General features: G+C 38.8%; 1 protein-coding gene across 1 annotated transcript in view; it reads right to left on the reverse strand.

The window, feature by feature from the left end:
• Nucleotides 1-20,945, reverse strand: part of LOC146816671 (adhesion G protein-coupled receptor F2-like) — a 499,236-nt gene that overhangs the window by 24,844 nt on the left and 453,447 nt on the right. Inside the window, exon 12 of the mRNA XM_085609542.1 lies at nucleotides 9,025-9,112. Within this exon, the coding sequence (XP_085465668.1) occupies nucleotides 9,068-9,112 (45 nt within the window). The 3' untranslated portion in view covers nucleotides 9,025-9,067. The remainder of the gene's footprint in view (nucleotides 1-9,024; nucleotides 9,113-20,945) is intronic.

The raw sequence follows: 20,945 nt of genomic DNA on the forward strand, positions 1-20,945 counted from the left end.
GCACAGAAGAGAAAAAGTTAAAGGAGCAAGTTTTACGTTTCCAAAGTCATCGGTGTGGAAAATACTGTCGATGGAAATACAAGAGCAAAGATAAATACTACACTAAATGTCGATTTGGATTTCCTAGACCTGTTCTTTCAAATGGAAGAGTAAACAGTTTTATGTCATCTGTGAGACATACTATCACAAGAAAATCACCTAAGAATACCTACAACCTAAAAAGAAAAGAAGAATCAAAAAATATAAATGACTACAACCCAGTCATTTTATCCATGTGGAATGCTAACATGGATATACAGTATGTAGCTGACAATTCCATTGCTGTTGCTTGATATGTAACGTCTTACATTACTAAATCTGAAAAAACTGAATTGAAAGAAATGTGGGAAGAGATTTCTCACGAGAAGACTGTCAGTAAGAAGCTGTACAGTTTCAGTTTAAAGATGTTATCGCATCGAGAAATTGGATCCTACGAATGTTCAGATAGGTTATCTTCTGCAAGTCTCTACTCGAAATCAAGAAGAATAATTTGGGCAAGTTTAGGCCTTGCAGCAATGAGAAATCGGGTACTGAAATCTGTTGAAGAAATTGAATATTTGGCCGAGAATGACCCAGAAAGTACAGATATTTTGAAATCAAACATGTTGGACACATATTATCCAAAAAGAAGTCATCATCTGGAGAACATGTGTCTCTATGAAGTGCTGCAGAACTACATTTATTCACGGAAAGCTGCAGAAGACATCAACAATGGAAAATATAAAGTCATTGGTGAGGAAGGATGTTTGGTGAAGCAAACAAAAGGAAGTTTGATAAATCACAGGAAGCTGAGTTGCAACACTACTGACAAAAAGGAATTTTACTACTTGGCTCTTTTACAGCTGTTTAAACCATGGCGTACAGAGGATGAACTACTGGGAGAATTTCAAAGCTATGAAGATTCTTTTAATGCTTGCAAAGACAGCATACAATGCAGTACATTCTCAACTTATCTGCAAATGTTAAATGAAGAAATTGAACAGGAAACTACAATTGCAGCTGAAGTAGCTAGAGACAGTTCTCAAGACAGCCAAAGTTCAGGAACACTCAGTCAAGATCCCCTAGGACAACCAATCGTTGAAAATGAAGCATCAATAGCCATGAATGAAGTGGAAACGGCTATGAATCAAGCTCAAGAAGAATTTATAGACTTACAAAATTTGGAAAGACAACTGAATGAAGAGCAGCAACAAATTTATGAAGAGATCAGAAGCAAAATTGATCACGGATTTCTACATGAAAAAAAAGAGTGCTCATGCACATCATTTCATCCAATCAGGATGTATGTAAGCGGACAAGCTGGAACTGGAAAAAGTTTCCTAATAAAAGTCATCAGAAGCTACCTACAGCAAAAAACGGATAATACTTTGTCTTGTGTGGTTACTGCTCCAACTGGGTTAGCAGCATATAACATAAAAGGAATCACCTTACATCGTTTGCTAATGTTACCAGTGGAGCATGAGAACAAAATACAATACAACAAGCTAACTGGAGAAGCATGCTTGGAAGTTTCAAGAGTATTGAAGAAGATGCAAGTTCTCATTATTGATGAGGTGAGCATGGTATCAAACTTAATTCTTGCCTTTGTGCATTTAAGAATGCAGCAAATTCTAAGGACAGACTATGACGTGTTATTTGGTGGAAAACATGTCATAGTTTTTGGGGATCTTCTACAACTTACTCCAGTTAAAGGACAACCAGTGTTTAATACTGTAACACATGAAGACACAAAGAAGTCATTGGGAAGCATCGGTAATGCAAATATTTGGTCCTTCTTTGAGTACAAGGAACTTTCTACTAATATGAGGCAAGCAAACGATGAAGAATATGGAAGTATTCTGAAAGATATCAGAATTGGACTACTCACAGAAGTTGGCAAAAAAGCATTACAGAGTCGGCTGCTACATAATTTATTTCCAAAGGAAGAAATAGTTGCAGAGAAGATATGCAAGAACATTGCAGAAAAGAAAAGTGTCATCTGCTTAATGCCAACTCTACGTGAATGCTCAATATTCAATGAGGAGCTTTTAAAATTGGAAAAGGAAGATATCAGGAAATTGGAAGCAGTGGACAAAATTGAGGATGGAAGAATTACTATCACATTAACAGGCACACTGAAAAATAAATTGGATTCACTAGAGAAGAACATTTCTAAAACAGCTGGATTAGAAAAAAATCTATATGTTTGCATGAACTGTAGAGTATTTTTAAGGAGAAATTTGGATGTTGAAAAAGGTTTAGTTAATGGAGCTTTGGGAAGAGTTGTGGGTTTTATTAATTATCAGAAAAAAGATGGAATTGAATGTTTAAAAATAAAATTTGATCAGATAGAAGAAGTTAAAGACATTTGTCGTTGTTCAGTTCGTTTCATGCTTGTGAAAGACTTATATGTACGTAGGAAGCAGTTTCCGTTTTCGCTAGCATATGCTGTAACTATTCACAAGTCTCAAGGATTGACTGTAGATTGTGCTTTTGTGAACATTGGTTCAACTGTGTTCAAAGAAGGTATGGCTTATGTAGCTTTGTCACGAGTGAAAACATTATCTGGTTTATTCATGATAGACTTTGATGACTCAAAAGTTAGTGCTGATACAAATTGTGTAAAGGAGTATAATAGATTAAGAAGAACCTATGCTCCTCATTTAGGTCAGTATCCTGTGTTGGAGAAACGTGTAGTTTCTCGTAAAAGGAGAAATGAGAATATCTGTAATGAAGATGTAGAGAGGAGGAAAAAAAAGAGGAGTGATGTAATTGCAAGCAAAAAGAAAAAGGAAAATGAAGAAGAGGTTGTAGGATGTCATTTTGAAAATAGCTCTGGTGTCAACTGCTACGCTAATGTAGTGCTGAAAGTTGCATTTTATCTGGAAAGTGTGCAAGAGCAGATAATAGTAAATCAGAGAAAAAGATTCTGTTCTGAGTTGAGTCTCCTTTTTCAAAAGCTGAGTAATGATAAAACTCAAATAGAAAGTGCTACTGAAATTAGAAAACTTTTAGATGTATGTTCAGGACGAACACAGTTTTCTCAAAATGTACAGCAAGACGCACAGGAATTCTTGATGTTTTTTCTTCAGGTACTGGAAGAAGAAGGGGTTCCCATTGAAAATATGTTTGGTGTCTCTTATAAATGGGAACATAGTTGTGAAAACTGTTACAATACATGTGGCTCTAATGTTGATTCTGAAAGGTTTATTTATTTAACATTGCCAGAAAGTAAAACAGTCACTTTTGCTAAATTAGTTAAAGATGCTAATCATAACATGGAATGCGGTGAGTGTCAATCTGAAATGTTTTCAACGTTAATTTTAAAGGAATACGGACAATATGTAATTTTAATGATGCAACGATGTAAAGCTGATGGTTCAAAATTGGATACTTTAATAAAGAAGTTTACAGGACAGCAATTATCAATTTCAGGAAAAACTTTTGTAACAGTTGCAATAATTTTCCATGAAGGACCTACTGTTACTTCTGGACATTACACAGTTTATCTTAAATGTGAAAAAGGCTGGACACTGTGTAATGATTCCCAATTGATTTTCAAGCAACGTTTGCCTTTTGATTTAGCAAATTCCTATCTAATCTTCCTGAAACCTAAATTTTAGAGAGACTTGGCAAGATCTGTACAAAACAATTTTACCATTTTATTGGATTACCATTGGAATTTTCAAAAAAAATGATTTTTCAAATTATCATTTGGCCAAATGGAAAGGTAACCAATTGTAATGTGGACTTTTTACATTTTTAATGAAACTTTGGAAAACCAAAAATTTAGACAAAATCGGTAACATCTGCACAATTTGAATTTTGGAATGTTATTGGATTGCCATTGGAAATTTATTCAAAAAAGATTTTTAAAATTACTATTTGGCCATGAGGAAAGGTAAACAATTGTATTGTGGACTTATTTAATTATTAATTAATCTTTCGGAAACCAAAATGTAACAGAGAATCGGTGAGATCTGTACAATTTAAACTTTAGAATTTTATTGGATTACCATTGGAAATTTAATCAAAAAAGAATTTTAAAATTACTATTTGGCCTAAAGGAAATGGAACCAGATGTATTGTGGAGTTATTTGAGATATATTTTTGTGATTATACTTCTGAAACAAAAATGTCAGACGGTATTTTAAAGAAATAAGTATTGATATTAGATGATATTTTTTTAGAATATTATGCATTTCTATAATGTTATGTTTAAGTAAAAAGAGATTGTGGGCTTTTTTAAAACAATCTTTGAGATTGTTATTTTTTTTTTGCCCGCTGTTAAATGATGAATGCAATTGCTTTCACAATTTATAGTGAAATGCAATATATTCTGAAAACAGCAAAAAAAAGGAAAAAAATTTTGGGGAAAAATATGTAAATAAGTGTACTGTGTTATATATTGATTTATTAAATATTAATACTTTTTTCTTTTTTTTCAGATTGTGAAAGAAAATTTTCAAAAAAACCCAACCATTTTATCAAGTAATTTCAATTACATTTTAATTAAAAATTAAATTGTTGGGTGGGACAGGTAACTGAGAAATTAGAAGGTCTCTTTCTTCCACTTTATCTCCAAAAGATTTTTAGTATTTAGTTATTAATTCCTCAAGGATCTTGAGATGTGGTAATTGATTTTTAGTGTTTTTAAAAAACAAAAAAAATAAAAAATACGCTTACCGTACGCGTACGGTAAAAAAAAAAAAAAAAAAGTTTTAAAGAAAAAATAAAAAAAAGTTGAGAGGTAAGGTTGGCTCTTAAAAGAGCCGTTGTGTTCATGCAGGGACAGAGGAAAGGAAGTATGGGAACATTAGCTGGTTGGACATTTGTGCTGGTCTATTTTGTTGTTAATGAGGGGAACACTGGTCTCCCTATGAACAATTAGATCATGGCAAAATGAACACCGCATAGTAACCCTACCAAACCGAGGGTTCGTTTCCAGAGGATCAGAAAAAGGTGATTGTGCCCCCACAGATGAAGGGCTCTGCTGAGCTTCCGAAGAAGGACTCGGCTGAGCTGCTGTGGATGTGCTTGCTCGACTTACTGAAGGGTTGCCTCTAGTATGTCGTGCATGTGTCCTAGGATGCACATCCTCAAGGTGTCTCAACATAGTGTGATTCCCGAAGGAATACTTCTTGTTGGGATTTCCTCTCGAAAGCACACGCTGGCACAGCTTGCAAGTCACCAAAGCAGCATTGACTTTTTTCTCACCCTCTGGAAAACTGAAATACTCCCATATGAAAGAGCTCTTCTGTTTCCTCTTTCTCTGCCTGATGGTGGTGCTGCTAGCCTCACTCTCAGTAGAAGAGTGCTGGTCTGCCATCGTATCACAAAGACAAGTCAGCTCCTTCTCCTAAGGGATCACAAGCAGAAATGAGGGGAATGGGTGTGGTGTAGGAGAGTTCTAGAACTGAAAGTAGTTTCAACCAATCAAAAGTTGTGTTTCATGATCACATGACCCACCGTGCGCGTACGTTACGCTTACGGTGTGCTTACGGTAAAAGTACGCATGCGCGTAAAAAAGACACGCGCTCGCGCGCATGCGCAAAACAGTCACTCCACAACACTTCCGCGTAACGTGCGCGTGTAGCGTACACGCCTACGCGCCCCACGCACAGTACGCGCGGCGACGCAAATTGCGTAACTATACGCAAACAGAGTTGATAAATTACGGACATTGCGTAAACCGTACGCTTACCGTACGCTTACCGTACGCGCACTAAAAAAAATATATATATATTTTCTATGTATTTTAATAAATAATTGTGGTCCTTGACAGTTACTGCCTCTATGTTTTGACCTCTTAGCCCTGGCGCCGGGAAACCCTTTGTGGGTATCTGTGCGCATTACAAATGCAAAAAAATAAAAAAATAAATAAATAAAATATGTTATACTAATATATCTTACCTGTTTGGTAAAAAAAAAAGAGAAAACTTGATATATTGCAGATTTTTTTTTAAAAAAACATAGTGTTTTAAGAGAATAAAAAGTTTTAAAAAAAACTTGTTTTTTTTTTAAAAAAAAACACATTTAATATAAGAATTTATAATAAAAAAATCATACAAAATCAATAAAAAAAAATATGGGAATCACATATGTTATAGGTAAGAATTAGCATTTAAAAAACCATACAAATTCACTGAAAAAACCATGGGTTTCACACACGTTATAGTTAGAAATTAGCATTTAAAAAACCTTGCAAATTCACTGAAAAAACCATAGGTTTCACACATGTTATAGTTAGGAATTAGCATTTAAAAAACCTTGCAAATTCACTGAAAAAACCATAGGTTTCACACACGTTATAGTTAGGAATTAGCATTTAAAAAACCTTGCAAATTCAGTGAAAAAACCATAGGTTTCACACACGTTATAGTTAGCTGGACATTTCACTCGTAAAAAACCAATGAAATTTCCCCGTTATAGTTAGTTAAGCTAACTATAACTCGCGCGCCCGCAATGCACTGCTGATGACGTCACATATTACATCACTCATGACATGGTCAGTGACATCACTCATGACATCACTGATGACATCTCAAATGACATCACTGATGACATCACTGATGACATCATCCATGTGATAGAGTGGCAGACCTCCTCTCACCCTAATATAACCTTTGATACACACATTCAAAAATAGAGACTGAAATTTTCAAAAAAATGGACATACCAATACCAATTACAACAACCTCTTCAATAATTCTAAGATCCACATAAACATCCACTCATTCACCAACAGTCCTGTACAGTCACTCATTCGTGTACTCACACATCATATGTACTCATACACCTATACATCCTGTAACACAATGCCTCTCATCCATAGAGTTACTCCCACACATAGTTACTCATGCTAATAAAGAATCAAACATACATTTATTTGCATATACAGTTATACACACACCACCACACTTACTTCTATGGAAACTTACACATACTTAGTCTTTTAAACAATCACTTATAGAAACACATACTTATTCATACAGGAACTCTTTCAATCTCTCACTCTCACATACACTCACTTATATACACCAATAGTCACATATCCTAGTTTAAAACATATGTAGTTACTCATAAAGACACTATTGAGACAGCCATTCACTCACTAACACACCCATACACACACTCTTCCACCCATACAGTCCTGCACATATGCTGTCTTCAACACATACAAACAGTGAGTCACTCATTCATGCACTTATGCACTACGTAATACCCCCACTGAACCATGCAGACACTCAGACACTCATACTGATACTCAAAAAACCAACTAATAACCTATATAGACACTCATGTAGCTGCTCACCAACCCATGCAGCCACTTATACACAAAGTGAGAGACTGATACAGGTATTTACACATTTAAACATTACTCACTTAGCCATGTATTCAATAAGATACACTTAATCAGTCAGTAATACAATCAATTTTTCAAAAACAAATCATCCATTTAGACACTTATATACTCATTTATTCTTCCATCGACCTTGAGATATACATATATAAAACATATTTAATTTTCAGAAAAACACACATTCACTGGATGATGTCATCAGTGATGTCATCAGTGATGTCATTTGAGATGTCATCAGTGATGTCATGAGTGATGTCACTGACCATGTCATGAGTGATGTAATATGTGACGTCATCAGCAGTGCATTGCGGGCGCGCGAGTTATAGTTAGCTTAACTAACTATAACGGGGAAATTTCATTGGTTTTTTACGAGTGAAATGTCCAGCTAACTATAACGTGTGTGAAACCTATGGTTTTTTCACTGAATTTGCAAGGTTTTTTAAATGCTAATTCCTAACTATAATGTGTGTGAAACCTATGGTTTTTTCAGTGAATATATATATATATATATATATATATATATATTCCAACAGATTCAGCTCCTCCTGGGATATCCGCCCATTGTCTGGTGGCGCGCAAAGCCAGTAGAGCCACAGCCGGCGTAAAGTTTTGATTCCAGTTGCAAAAGTAAAGCGCGATCTCAGTTAGGGTATATCAAACAGCGATCTTTATTCCAACGTTACGCGTTTCGAGAGTGAACTCTCTTGATCACAGAGAGTTCACTCTCGAAACGCGTAACGTTGGAATAAAGATCGTTGTTTGATATACCCTAACCGAGAGCGCGCTTTACTTTTGCAACTGGAATCAAAATATATATATATATACATATATATATATAAATTCACTGAAAAAACCATAGGTTTTAGGGGTGTTATAGTTAGCTGGACATTTCAGTCGTAGAAAACCATTGAAATTCCTCCGTTATAGTTAGTTCAGCTAACTATAACTTGCGCGCCCGCAATCCACTGCTGATGATGTCACATATTACATCTACTGTTTCACTGTCACTGCTTTCAAAGCATTTGCACTTAAAGTAACATTCATGCATTCAGTAAATAAATGAGCATGTGTGCATTCACAAATGTAACAAGCGTGTATTTCCTTAAGTAATCTAGTGCTGCATTTACATCAGTAGCTTTAAGTTTGTTTGCTTTTTTCTGCATGACAATAAACATCTGTGCCCATAGTTCAATATCTTTGAATGGATACAGATTTAAAAAATATTTAGAAAACTACTTGTTCAAATTTGCAATAAGTACTGGTTTCCGGGAGGACAACCACTCCTCATCCCTTGTAGAAGATTTACTCTTTCTTAATATTGCACCAAAACACTTTTCTCACTCTTGATCACCCCTGAACATGGGCACTATGCATGCAGGAGGGGGTTTAATGATGGGTAGTAAAAGAAGAACATTCTTCACTTAGGGTGACAACCTTCCTCCAGGTTCCACTGTTTACAGTCGTGCACTACTATGTGATAAATTAAATGCATTCTAAGTGCTGCAGTCTTATTTTGCTTCCCTTAAACACAAAGACCTGTAATCAATGATTTGAAGTTGAGAAGTTCAGTACTTGAGACAATGTCTGAAATGACGTGGAATGTGGTGTTCAACCTAACTTGACTTCGATTTTTGATTACTTACCTCGTCAGCCAACAAAGTGTGCTTTTGGGCTTGATGGAGTTGATCATGACATAGTTGGTGATGTTTGAGAAGTACTGAGTGTTGACGGCTGTAAGATAAAAACACTTATGATTAAAACTCTTAAAAACTGAGATGTGAAAAATGAGAATGGTGCTTGTTTACTTCTTTTGAGAAACAATTTAGAATATATAGCACATATTTAAACATATGTGTTTATAGATGACACGTGATTTTCCATCTCAAGAAAACTTTGCAATTACCTGGGAAAACCTACAATAATCCTAATGCGATGTATACAAATTTGCAAAGGACAGGATGATCTACTCCCATAGCATTAGGTTTCAAATGTGTATGCCAGGACAACTATAAGATCTTTTAAGCACCAGAAAAAAGTTATAAATCTCTTCTTCATCTAGGAGTAATATGCATTATTTTGAGAATAACACCCATTGTGAAAAGACTCTTTGAGAATAAGACTCAGAAAACACTAAAACATTACACTCTTTCACCATTTGTACTCCCAGTGTTAGGAAATATGATTTTCTTGGTACCTGTTTTATGCTGTAATCGGAGATCATTTTAAGAGCTCATCTGTGCTAGATAAATTTAGGAATAAAATAAAAACTGCATATTCACTTATCTTCATTCTTTTAATAAGAATACTATTTTCATATTGAAAGCAGAAAACTGATAATCTTCATTGCTCTTTTAGACCTCCTGGTGAACACTATTGTACTAATCAATGTGTGACCACTTTGTGCACCTCCAGGACACTTTGGTATTACAGAAAGGGAACAGCAGACTCTTATGTGGTCCCTTCTGTAATATAGACAGTGCTGGCACACTTGTAGCACCAGGGCTATCATTAGAGGGTGTTTCCTCATTTGCATGGGGCATGGCCCCATGCAAATTAGGGAATCAGTTTGCCACTGTGCATGCACTGTATTATGGACATGGGCACATAGGCAAATATGCCTTTAGGGGGCACACTGAGAGTGTGTCAAAATAAGATGGCACACTTTCAGTGCTCCTCTTAGAGGCAGCCCTCTGAAAGGGAGAAAGTGGTCCCTTGGACTGTTGTGTGTCGATTTAGATACCGTATATAGGTTTGCCGATTTATGTCCCTATATAGGCAAAATTCATATTGCCCATATTTAGGCATAGAAATCCTACCCTTATTTAGGGATTATCTATGCTAACCAAATACAGGAATGGCCACCTACATCCGTTCATCTACGTCACAACGAGTTCTTGGAAAACCAGACTCTTAAGCTTTTAGGACTTCCCCTTGCTTGGATATTGATTTCTCCAGGAAGTAATTTATTATGCCTGAACATCTATTCCTTAGTGGTTCATTCATATCGATCCTATGCATGACTTTTACGTCAATACTGGCATTCCTAAACACCTTCAAGGTATAAATATACCTTCACTTACCATGGCAAACCACCGTTCGGCTATCTACTTGCACGACGCGGCTCGCCGCGGAAAGTTCAGAAGGAAGTCAAGTCCCTTCCTGACACACTGACCAGACGCTGTCATCCTCCTCGCAGAGAATCCAGCTTCAGTGTTTCTGACTCCCCTTGCGGTGTGTTAGAGATCGAGACTCAGAAAGAGATTCCAACCTCACTCATTCTAAGGTATGGAGCGGACTAGAACCTAGAGGGGCTTTTGGCAAATCTTGGCAACTATAGCTAAAATTATTCTATAGACAAACAGCACCTACTTCTTACCTCGTACTACACTTAGGTTAGGTACAATGGGGTAGAACTAGCTAGAAGCATCAGATGAGTATTAACATTTTAGCCTGTGTTCTTTATGTATGTATTTTTATGAATATCTGTCATAGCTATAAACCATGCTATTGCAGTATTATTTTATCTTACTGCTAACGCTGTACATATTTTACTTCGCATTCTGTCTTACGATTGTAGCAGTTCATATCTCTTGCACGAGAAATAAGACTGTTCAATAAACCCTTTTTATTGAAACGCCCGTCTATCTATTTCTGTGTAACTCTGTAGAAACGAAGCATGCACGATTGACTGAGTGAAACTGTTATCTATTGTTTCCACAATTCTGAGATTGTTTCGATTCTAAGGGAAACAAAGTTGTCATGTTTATGTGGTTGTCAGAAACGAATTCCTTCTTGTTTATTCAAGAAGTTTCTGGTGACCTCTGAGTTAGCTGGCACACACAAGTAATTAAGTTTAATGTACTCGATGGAGACATACTGACCTCAGTCCTATGTCAAAACTATAGTGTATATTATTCCAATGCGCAGGGCCTATCAGGAATATAGGAAATACACTACAGGACCTCCCAGAAATCCCTTTGCTGGCGGTGGCAGTTATTCACTGCATTCGCCTGAAAGGGGATCTCTCTCCCCTCTTTAAAGTGAAGGTGGATGCCACCTGCTCTGTGAAACCTGGAGCAGCTTTGAAGAAGTTGCTCTGTATTTCACTTGAATGTGCTGCCCCCAGGAAAGCACAAGTTTGCGGCTGCCCTGAGGGTAGCGCATTTAAAATCATATGGTGCACTTTGCCTGTTTCCCCATGGCACACCTATGTAAAGGTGCACCATTGTGCAAACAGGGAAAGTGTGCTGTATATGTAACACAACCCCAGGTGTTTTCCTCCTGAAAACAGGTGAATTTTCCAAAAGGGGATCGGGAAGGAGATTATGAATTAATGGTAAAATTGTATACATAAATACTGGTCCCCCCCCCTAATTCCGCATTTACTAGTAGACTCTAAGTAGTGCTACTAGTCATCGCCAATTAACTACCACCTCCTAATGGAGTTAGCAGTATCCTTGCTGTTAGTAACTTCAAAGAATGGAGTTAATGAGTCTAGGCTACTGAGGCCATTCAAAATGCAATATAAAAGATTCTAATTGTTATACACCAGAGTTAAAGTGTGCTCAATGTAAGCATATATAGATATACTTGAAACACATTTCAGTATTCATTTTCTTACAACTATCTTTTCAAAAGGTAATAGTTACTCCACCCTCCCTTCCATACCCCAGCTGTACCTTTGCAATAGCAGTGTCAGGTTCTTCTGACCTCCACTCCAAACTGATTAATCTATTTGTGTGTCTCATCTGTACTAAACTTTATTTAGAATGGTATTTGGACAAAATATTGGAAACACAAATATCATGGGAAAGAAGATCTTGTCAAAAGTTTCAAGGACAAGAATATAGAGTAGGTAATTTTCTATGGGTAAGTAAAGCTTTACTATATATAACTCCATATATATGTACACTGATAATATATATATATATATTCACTGAAAAAACCATAGGTTTCACACATGTTATAGTTAGCTGGACATTTTAGTGATAAAAAACCAATGAAATTCCCCCGTTATAGTTACTGTAGGCAACTATAATACACGCGACCGTAATCCTCTGCTGATGCTAATACTGTATTTAGACACTTATTTGCCCATGTCTTCTTCCATTAAATTTTAGCTATACATATATTACAAATATTTTTTTTCTCATAAAGACACATATGTCATCAGCAGAGGATTACGATCGCGTGAGTTATAGTTGCCTACAGTAACTATAACGGGGGAATTTCATTGGTTTTTTATCAGTAAAATGTCCAGCTAACTATAACATGTGTGAAACCTATGGTTTTTTCAGTGAATTTGTACGGTTTTTTAAATGCTAAGTTACTTTACGCCATTTGTGGTGTGCGCGCCCACTTAACGCAGTTCGTTCCGTGCGTGCACGGTGCGCTTCGCGCACCGTGCGCGCACAGTGAGCACGCGGTGCGCTTCGCGCACCGCGTGCCCACGTTACGCTAGATGGGCCATGAACGCACGATGCGCTGAGCGCACCGTGCGCACATGGAGGTCATATGATGAGCATCGTTGTGACAGGTAAAATATATGTTTTGTTTATCTCTGATGAGCCATGCACAAAAGGTGCCCTTCGGGCACCTTTTGCACACGGGGTGGGGAGAATGTGGATGTATTTTTTTTTTTATTATTATTTCTTACCGTACGCGTACGGTAAGCGTAATCGGCGAAATTTTCGAAAAAATTAAAATTGCCTTTTTTCACTTGGGGGATCGTTGGGGACTCCCTCGACATGGCTAGGTGCTTGGGAGCTGTGTAAACAGCCCCTTTACATGATTTGCACTTTGTTTATCAACCCCCTGTCAGAGTGCGAGAGAGAAAATGGCGGGTGCCGCTTCCTGGTTTCGACCGATTCGAATGTTTACTAAGATCTAAGGGCCAATCAGAATCGCGCTCGCGCATGCCAACGTACGCGTACGGTAAGCGCACCGTAAGCGCACCGTAAGCTGGCTCAGATATATATATTGATTTAAAGGCTATTTTCTCAGAATCTACTGAACAGATTTACACCAAACCTACAAAAGGCACTTCCTTGACCTGAGGACTACCTCTCTGCCAAATTTCAAGTAATTCTGTTCAGCCGTTCGGGCTGTAGCTGTGTCTAAAGGTCCTATGGAAAAATGCATGGGAAAAACGCGTTTTGGGACCCCCCTTTTATCTCAGCCCCCGCTTGACGAATCCCCCCGAGACTTTCAGGGTAGGAGCGGAGCGTAGCGCCCCACCTATTTTGAAAAATTCGCGAGGATTCGTCAACCGGCGCCAAAGTTATTCTAAATAGAATGTTGCGGATTTCCTATGGAAACGTGGTCCTAACTATAACTACCTACTGGCGACCGCCAGTAGGTAATATATATATATGTATATATATATATATATATATATATATATTCACTGGAAAAACCATAGGTTTCAGGCACGTTATAGTTAGGAATTAGCATTTAAAAGACCTTATAAATTCACTGAAGAAACCATAGGTTTCAGGGGCATTATAGTTAGCTGGACTTTTCACTCGTACAAAACCATTAAAATTCCCCTGTTATAGTTAGTTCAGCTAACTATAACTCGCGCTCCCGCAATGCACTGCTGATGACGTCACATATTACATCACTGATGACATGGTCAGTGACATCACTCATGACATCACTGATGACATCTCAAATGACATCACTGATGACATCATTCAGTGAATGTGTGTTTTTCTGAAAATTACATATGTTTTATATATGTATATCTCAAGGTCGATGGAAGAATAAATGGGTATATAAGTGTCTAAATGGATGATTTGTTTTTGAAAAATTGATTGTATAACTGACTGATTAAGTGTATCTTAGTGAATACATGGCTTAGTGAGTAATGTTTACATATGTAAATATCTGTATCAGTCTCTCACTTTGTGTATAAGTGGCTGCATGGGTTGGTGAGTAGCTACATGAGTGTCTATATAGGTTATTAGTTGGTTTTTTGAGTATCAGTATTAGTGTCTGAGTGTCTGTATGGTTCGGTGGGGGGTATTATGTAGTGAATAGGTGCATGAATGAGTGACTCACTGTTTGTATGTGTTGAAGACAGCATGTGTGCAGGACTGTATGGGTGGATGAGTGTGTGCATGGGTGTGTTATTGAGTGAATGACAGTCTCAATAGTGTCTTTATGAGTAACTACATATGTTTTAAACTAGTATATGTGACTATTGGTGTATATAAATGAGTATATGTGGGAGAGAGAGATTGGAAGAGTTCCTGTATGAATAAGTATGTGTTTCTATAAGTGATTGTTTAAAAGACTAAGTATGTGTAAGTTTCTGTAGAAGTAAGTGTGGTGGTGAGTGTATAAATGTATTTGCAAGTAAATGGATGTTTGATGCTTTATTAGCATGAGTGACTATGTGTGTGAGTAACTCTATGGATGAGTGGCGTTGTGTAACAGGATGTATAGGTGTATGAGTACATATGATGAGTGAGTACATGTATGAGTGACTGTATAGGACTGTTGGTGAATGAGTGGATGTATATGTGGATCTTAGAATTACTGAATAGTTTGTTGTAACTGGTATTGGTATGTCCATTGTTTTGAAAATGTTTGTTTCTATTTTTGAATGTGTGTATCAAAGGTTATATTAGGGGGAGAGGAGGTCTGCCACTCTATCACAAGGATGATGTCATCAGTGATGTCATTTGAGATGTCATCAGTGATGTCATGAGTGATGTCACTGACCATGTCATGAGTGATGTAATATGTGACGTCATCAGCAGTGCATTGCAGGCGCGCGAGTTATAGTTAGCTGAACTAACTATAAAGGGGGAATTTCAATGGTTTTGTACGAGTAAAAAGTCTAGCTAACTATAACGCCCCTGAAACCTATGGTTTCTTCAGTGAATTTCTAAGGTTTTTTAAATGCTAATTCCTAACTATAACGTGCCTGAAACCTATGGTTTTTTCAGTGAATTTCAAAGGTTTTTTAGATGCTAATTTCTAACTAAGCTTACAGAGATGGGACATGTGAGGAAAGAAGAAAAAACGCACAGAAAGAAAAAAAAGAAATGCAGAAAGAAGCAACAGAAGTCCTCAAAGACAAAGAAAAGTGCAGAAGAAGGATAACGTGCAGAAAGGACAAACAGAAGAGCAGAAGAAGCCTTGTTGCAAAATCATCCTGTACCCTCAACTTTTTCAGACGGATACTGGTGGTAACTGAGTCTGACTAACCAGTCCTAGAGCCAGTGCTATGTTAAAAGACACTCAGAATACAGTGAAAACACCTACATACACTAGGGAACACTATGCGTTGGGGTCCCCCTGTGATTAGCATGACCTCCTCTGTAAGCCCCTAGTATATAATAAGGCAGGGGATTAAAACTACCTCTTAAAACGCGCCACAGGGCGTGTTTGCACATGTCACCTCAGGCCCCGTCCCCTCCCTTCCCCACTGTGTAAACACGCCCTGTGGCCGTTTTAAGTTGGGAGATTAAGTCCTCTTGAATCCTGAGGGTCCCTAGGGGCAAAATAGCCCACTAGGTACGTCCAGTAAGCGCCAATGCAGAGAGGTGTGAAAAGGGGCACGGCCTGCACCACCTCTCTGCAACGCAGAGCAGTGGCGCTTACTGGAAGCACCTGGTGGGCTAGTTGGCCCCCAGGGTCCCTCAGGATTGAAAGGGAATTATTTCCCCAACTTAAAATGCGCAACAGGGGGTGTTTGCACACGTCATCTCAGTCCCCGTCCCCTCCGTTCACCACTGTGTAAACGCGCCCTGTGGCCGTTCTAAGTTGAGAGATTAAGTCCCCTTGAATCCTAAGGGTCCCTAGGGACAAACTAGCCCACTAGGTACCTCCAGTTAGCACCACAGAGCTGCGTTGCATAGAGGTGTAAAAAGGGGCGTGGCCTCAGAATACCTGTCTGCAATGCAGCTCCCTGGCGCATACTGGAGATACCTGTTGGGCTAGTTGGCCCTAAGGGACCCTCAGTATTCAAGGGGAATTAATTCCCCAACTTACAACTGGCCAGGGGGCTCGTTTGCAGAGTGCTGCAAGGAGGGGGCATGGCCTCCGGCGCGATGCCGGTCTTTTATTTATTTTATTTTTTTAAGAAGGAGGGCTGTGTGGCCCCCCTTCTTTTTCTAATTTATTGGCCCTGGGGACCCCATCCCCCGGGGCCTGCACCCTAATTTTCATTGTTGAAAAAAATTAATTTGGAAGGGGGCCGCGTGGCCCCCCTCCCAAGGCCTTAATGGCCCCGGGGACCCCATCCCCTGGGCCATCCTTTGTTTTTTATTATTTAAAAACAAAATATATATTTATAGAAACACCTAGGACATGCTGGACAAACCGTATGTACCTATCACCATGATGATTTGCGTGATATTCATTAAAAGGCGACTATGCATACAATGAATCCACGTGGAATGTATTACATCGCTAGGGAAGCTCTGACGTGTCTGACGCCCTACCGTGCCCTACCGTGCCCTACCGTGCCTAATCCCGGCGCCTCTGCCGGTGGGTACTCTCCAAGTAGACACCCTTGTTGTTTATTTATACAAACATGGGTAGCTATTGATGGGCACATTTAATACACACGCACACCAAGCCACCAAAGGGGATTCGACAAAAATTCGACCAAACTATGCAAATAAACCCCTCACGGTTAATAAAACACACATCCACCGCCGGATGTGTAATACTTTTTATTTTACTCTCTGGAAAGGGGACGAAACTCACTTGAGAGTCACAGCGTGCTCCTGGCTGAGCCCAATGCTGTGTTACACCCACCAGTGCCCGCCGAGTGCCACACACCTCTGTGTTGTATTCCACCAGCTAGTGTGTATGCTATGGTACTCTCTAGCCCATGTGCACTGTAACACCACAAATTAAAGGGCGGCAGTACTTTTACAGTGGAAAGGAAAGCCTCCTGAAACTCTTGGGCGCTGAAGAAGGCAACAATTTGCCGAAATGCATTCGCCATTACTTTGAAATAAAGGGCTTCCTCGACTTTCCCCTGTATGGCTTCTGCTCTTTTTCTTGGGGGGAGGAGTATTGTTGGATATATATATATATATATATATATTACCTACTGGCGGTCGCCAGTAGGTAGTTATAGTTAGGACCCCTTTTCCATAGGAAATCCGCAACATTCTATTTTGAATAACTTTGGCGCCGGTTGACGAATCCTCGCGAATTTCTCAAAATAGGTGGGGCGCTACGCTGCGCTCCTTCCCTGAAAGTCTCGGGGGGATTCGTCAAGCGGGGGCTGAGATAAAAGGGGGGTCCCAAAACGCGTTTTTCCCATGCATTTTTCCATAGGACCTTTAGAACGAGCTACAGCCCGAACAGCTGAACAGAATTACTAGAAATTTGGCAGAGAGGTAGTCCTCAGGTCAAGGAAGTGCCTTTTGTAGGTTTGGTGTAAATCTGTTCAGTAGATTCTGAGAAAATAGCCTTTAAATCAATATATATATCTGAGCCCGCTTACGGTACGCTTACCGTACGCTTACGGTAAGCGTACGGTGGCGTGCGCGAGCGCGATTCTGATTGGCTCTTAGATCTTAGTAAACATTCGAATCGGCCGAAACCAGGAAGCGGCGGCCGCCATTTTGTGTATTTCACTCTGAAAAAAAGAGTGAAAACAAGAAAAGGGGGCAAAGAGGAGAGTAACAGATCTCCTTACATTTGTGAGGGGGTCAAAGAAGGACTGTAAAGTACAAAAAAAACATTTATTGTTTTTTAAAAAAATCACGGGGTACGCGTACGGTAAGCTTACGGTAAGCGTACGGAAGAAAAATGGCGTGCGCGAGCGAGATTCTGATTGGCCCTTAGATCTTAGTAAACATTCGAATCGGCCGAAACCAGGAAGCGGCGGCCGCCATTTTGTGTATTTCACTCTGAAAAAAAAGAGTGAAAACAAGAAAAGGGGGCAATGAGGAGAGTTACAGACCCCCTAACATTTGTAAGGGGGTCAAAGAAGGACAGAAAAGTACAAAAAAAACATTTATTGATTTTTTTAAAAATCACGGGGTACGCGTACGGTAAGCGTACGGTAAAAAAAAAATAAAAAAAAAAAATGAAATGCAGAATTAAGAGTTTAGATATTAGGGAGCTCTAAAAAGAGCTGTTGTGTTTATGAAGTCATTTTTTTAAGTGGTACTTACAAGTAAGTACCGATGCAGAGTCTAAGGTTCAAAAGGAAGACTCTGTTCCCTTCATCATTGAAGTGCACACCATCTCCTCTATAAATGTCTTGCATGTCATAACGCAAGTTGTTGTGGTAAATGGCACCCATACCATAGTCACGGAGGAAAGCAGAAACAGATTTGTTGACGTGCTTTCTTGCTTTGTCAATCTGCGGACAGAAATGATTGGACCAGTTCCATTTTTGCCTTTGGCATATGTTGGAAAACACAAAGGCAGTTTTAGGGAAAAGTGAAAACAGTTGTGCAAAGGTGTCCTTCATAAGCATTTCCAGACCTACCCCAGTCAAAGTGCCTAGGTCATTGCCACCACAGTGCACTATTATGAGGTCAGGGTGTTGGATTTGCATGAAGGATTTCACCAATGGCATCAACTGGTGCCACTTTAACCCTCTCTGACCAATCCATTTAATGTCTACATTTGGCAAAGCAAGGTCTCTCACCATATCTGTTTTCTCTGCAAACTTTTCACTCCAGAAGACATAGCTGTGCCCTACAATCCACACTGTGAACATCTTCAAAGGAGAACTGGATGCACTCAGGAGGTGTCTTTCAGTAGAATGGCAATATGAAAAGAAAGACAGTTTGGAAATGGAGGCATACATATTTTTTTCAAAACAAAAAGAACTGATTGGCTGTTTCATACCATTCTAGAATAAAAACTAGGCTGTATGTGTAAATTAATAGAAGCATGTTTTGTATTGGTACAGAAAAATGTGTTACCAAAGAACAGTACTATGGATTTGCTGTTAGGTTTGAAAAGTCAAGCACTCTTGCTCTGTGGAATTGAAACATTGTGTGGCGAACTTCTGACCTAACTCCACACAGCAGTGTTCCATGAGCTGTTGCTATGGTAGCAGGCAGAAGTCAAGTTGGGGGAAGGGTACTAGGCAGAAGTCAAGTTGGGGGCAGGGTACTTTTGGAAAAGGGTTGGTTTTCAACCAATAGAAATGTGTGATTACATTTGAAAAAAAGGGGGAAGCACTGAGATTTGAAACTTACATGTATATGTGTGGAAAAATAGAGGGAAAGTTTGCCATTATCTGGTTCTGCTGAGAGGAGAGAGGTGAACACAACAGAGATCCTGGCTCTGATAATCTGCTGTTTGAGTGCCACATTTCTTTCACAACTAACTAATTTTAAAGGTGAGTTATGAGTTTGAGAGGGGATGTATGTGGTAACTTAAGAAATGAATAATAGAAATGGAAATTCTTTTTGTTGAAGTTGCGTTTATCATTTTCTGTTTCGGGAGAAATTTAAATGTGAGGAACATGTAAAATAATATGGACTATGTTTTCACAATAAATTAAGGTGTACTGGAAAAAAAAAGAATAGTTTAAGGGTTTGAGGTTGGACTCAGTAATGCAAATACATTCAGCATCACTAAGGCTGGTTGCCCTTGCTGGAGTGTAGGCAGCCACCCAGGTTACACATGGTGGTAGTCTGAAAAAGAAGTTTGGACATGTGCATTTAAGAAAATCAAAAAAGTGGTTTCATAATGTGTCAGTCTGTAAAAGTGATTTTCACTTGCCAAAAAAAAAGAGCAGTAAGTGTGCTATCAAATTGGCAAAGAAATTTCGTTTTGGGACTAATGTGAAAACATGACTCTGTGCAAAGAGGAATTATAGGCAGAGATTTATTGCGTTTTTATCTGGTGATTTCACAGTTGCATTAGATGGAAAGGGGGAGCGATTTTTTGGGGGAAGAAGCAGACTCTTAGCACACACCCATGTGCTTGCCATGTATAATCATGCACAGTATTTACAAGCGAGTGGGGTTTTCAGGTTTCAGTCTGTAATGCAAATACATTCAGCATCACTAAGGCTGGTTGCCCTTGCTGGAGTGTAGGCAGCCACCCAGGTTACACATGGTGGTAGTCTGAAAAAGAAGTTTGGACATGTGCATTTAAGAAAATCAAAACAGTGGTTTCATAATGTGTCAGTCTGTAAAAGTGATTTTCACTTGCCAAAAAAAAAAGAGCAGTAAGTGTGCTTTCAAATTGGCAAAGAAATTTCGTTTTGTGACTAATGTGAAAACATGACTCTGTGTGCAAAGAGGAATTATAGGCAGAGATTTATTGCGTTTTTTTCTGGTGATTTCACTGTTGCATTAGATGGAAAGGGGGAGCGATTTTTTGGGGGAAGAAGCAGACTCTTAGCACACACCCATGTGCTTGCCATGTATAATCATGCACAGTATTTACAAGCGAGTGGGGTTTTCAGGTTTCAGTCTGTAATGCAAATACATTCAGCATCACTAAGGCTGGTTGCCCTTGCTGGAGTGTAGGCAGCCACCCAGGTTACACATGGTGGTAGTCTGAAAAAGAAGTTTGGACATGTGCATTTAAGAAAATCAAAAAAGTGGTTTCATAATGT

Source organism: Triturus cristatus, chromosome 6, assembly GCF_964204655.1.
Source record: "Triturus cristatus chromosome 6, aTriCri1.1, whole genome shotgun sequence".
NCBI classification, from domain to species: Eukaryota; Metazoa; Chordata; class Amphibia; order Caudata; family Salamandridae; genus Triturus; species Triturus cristatus.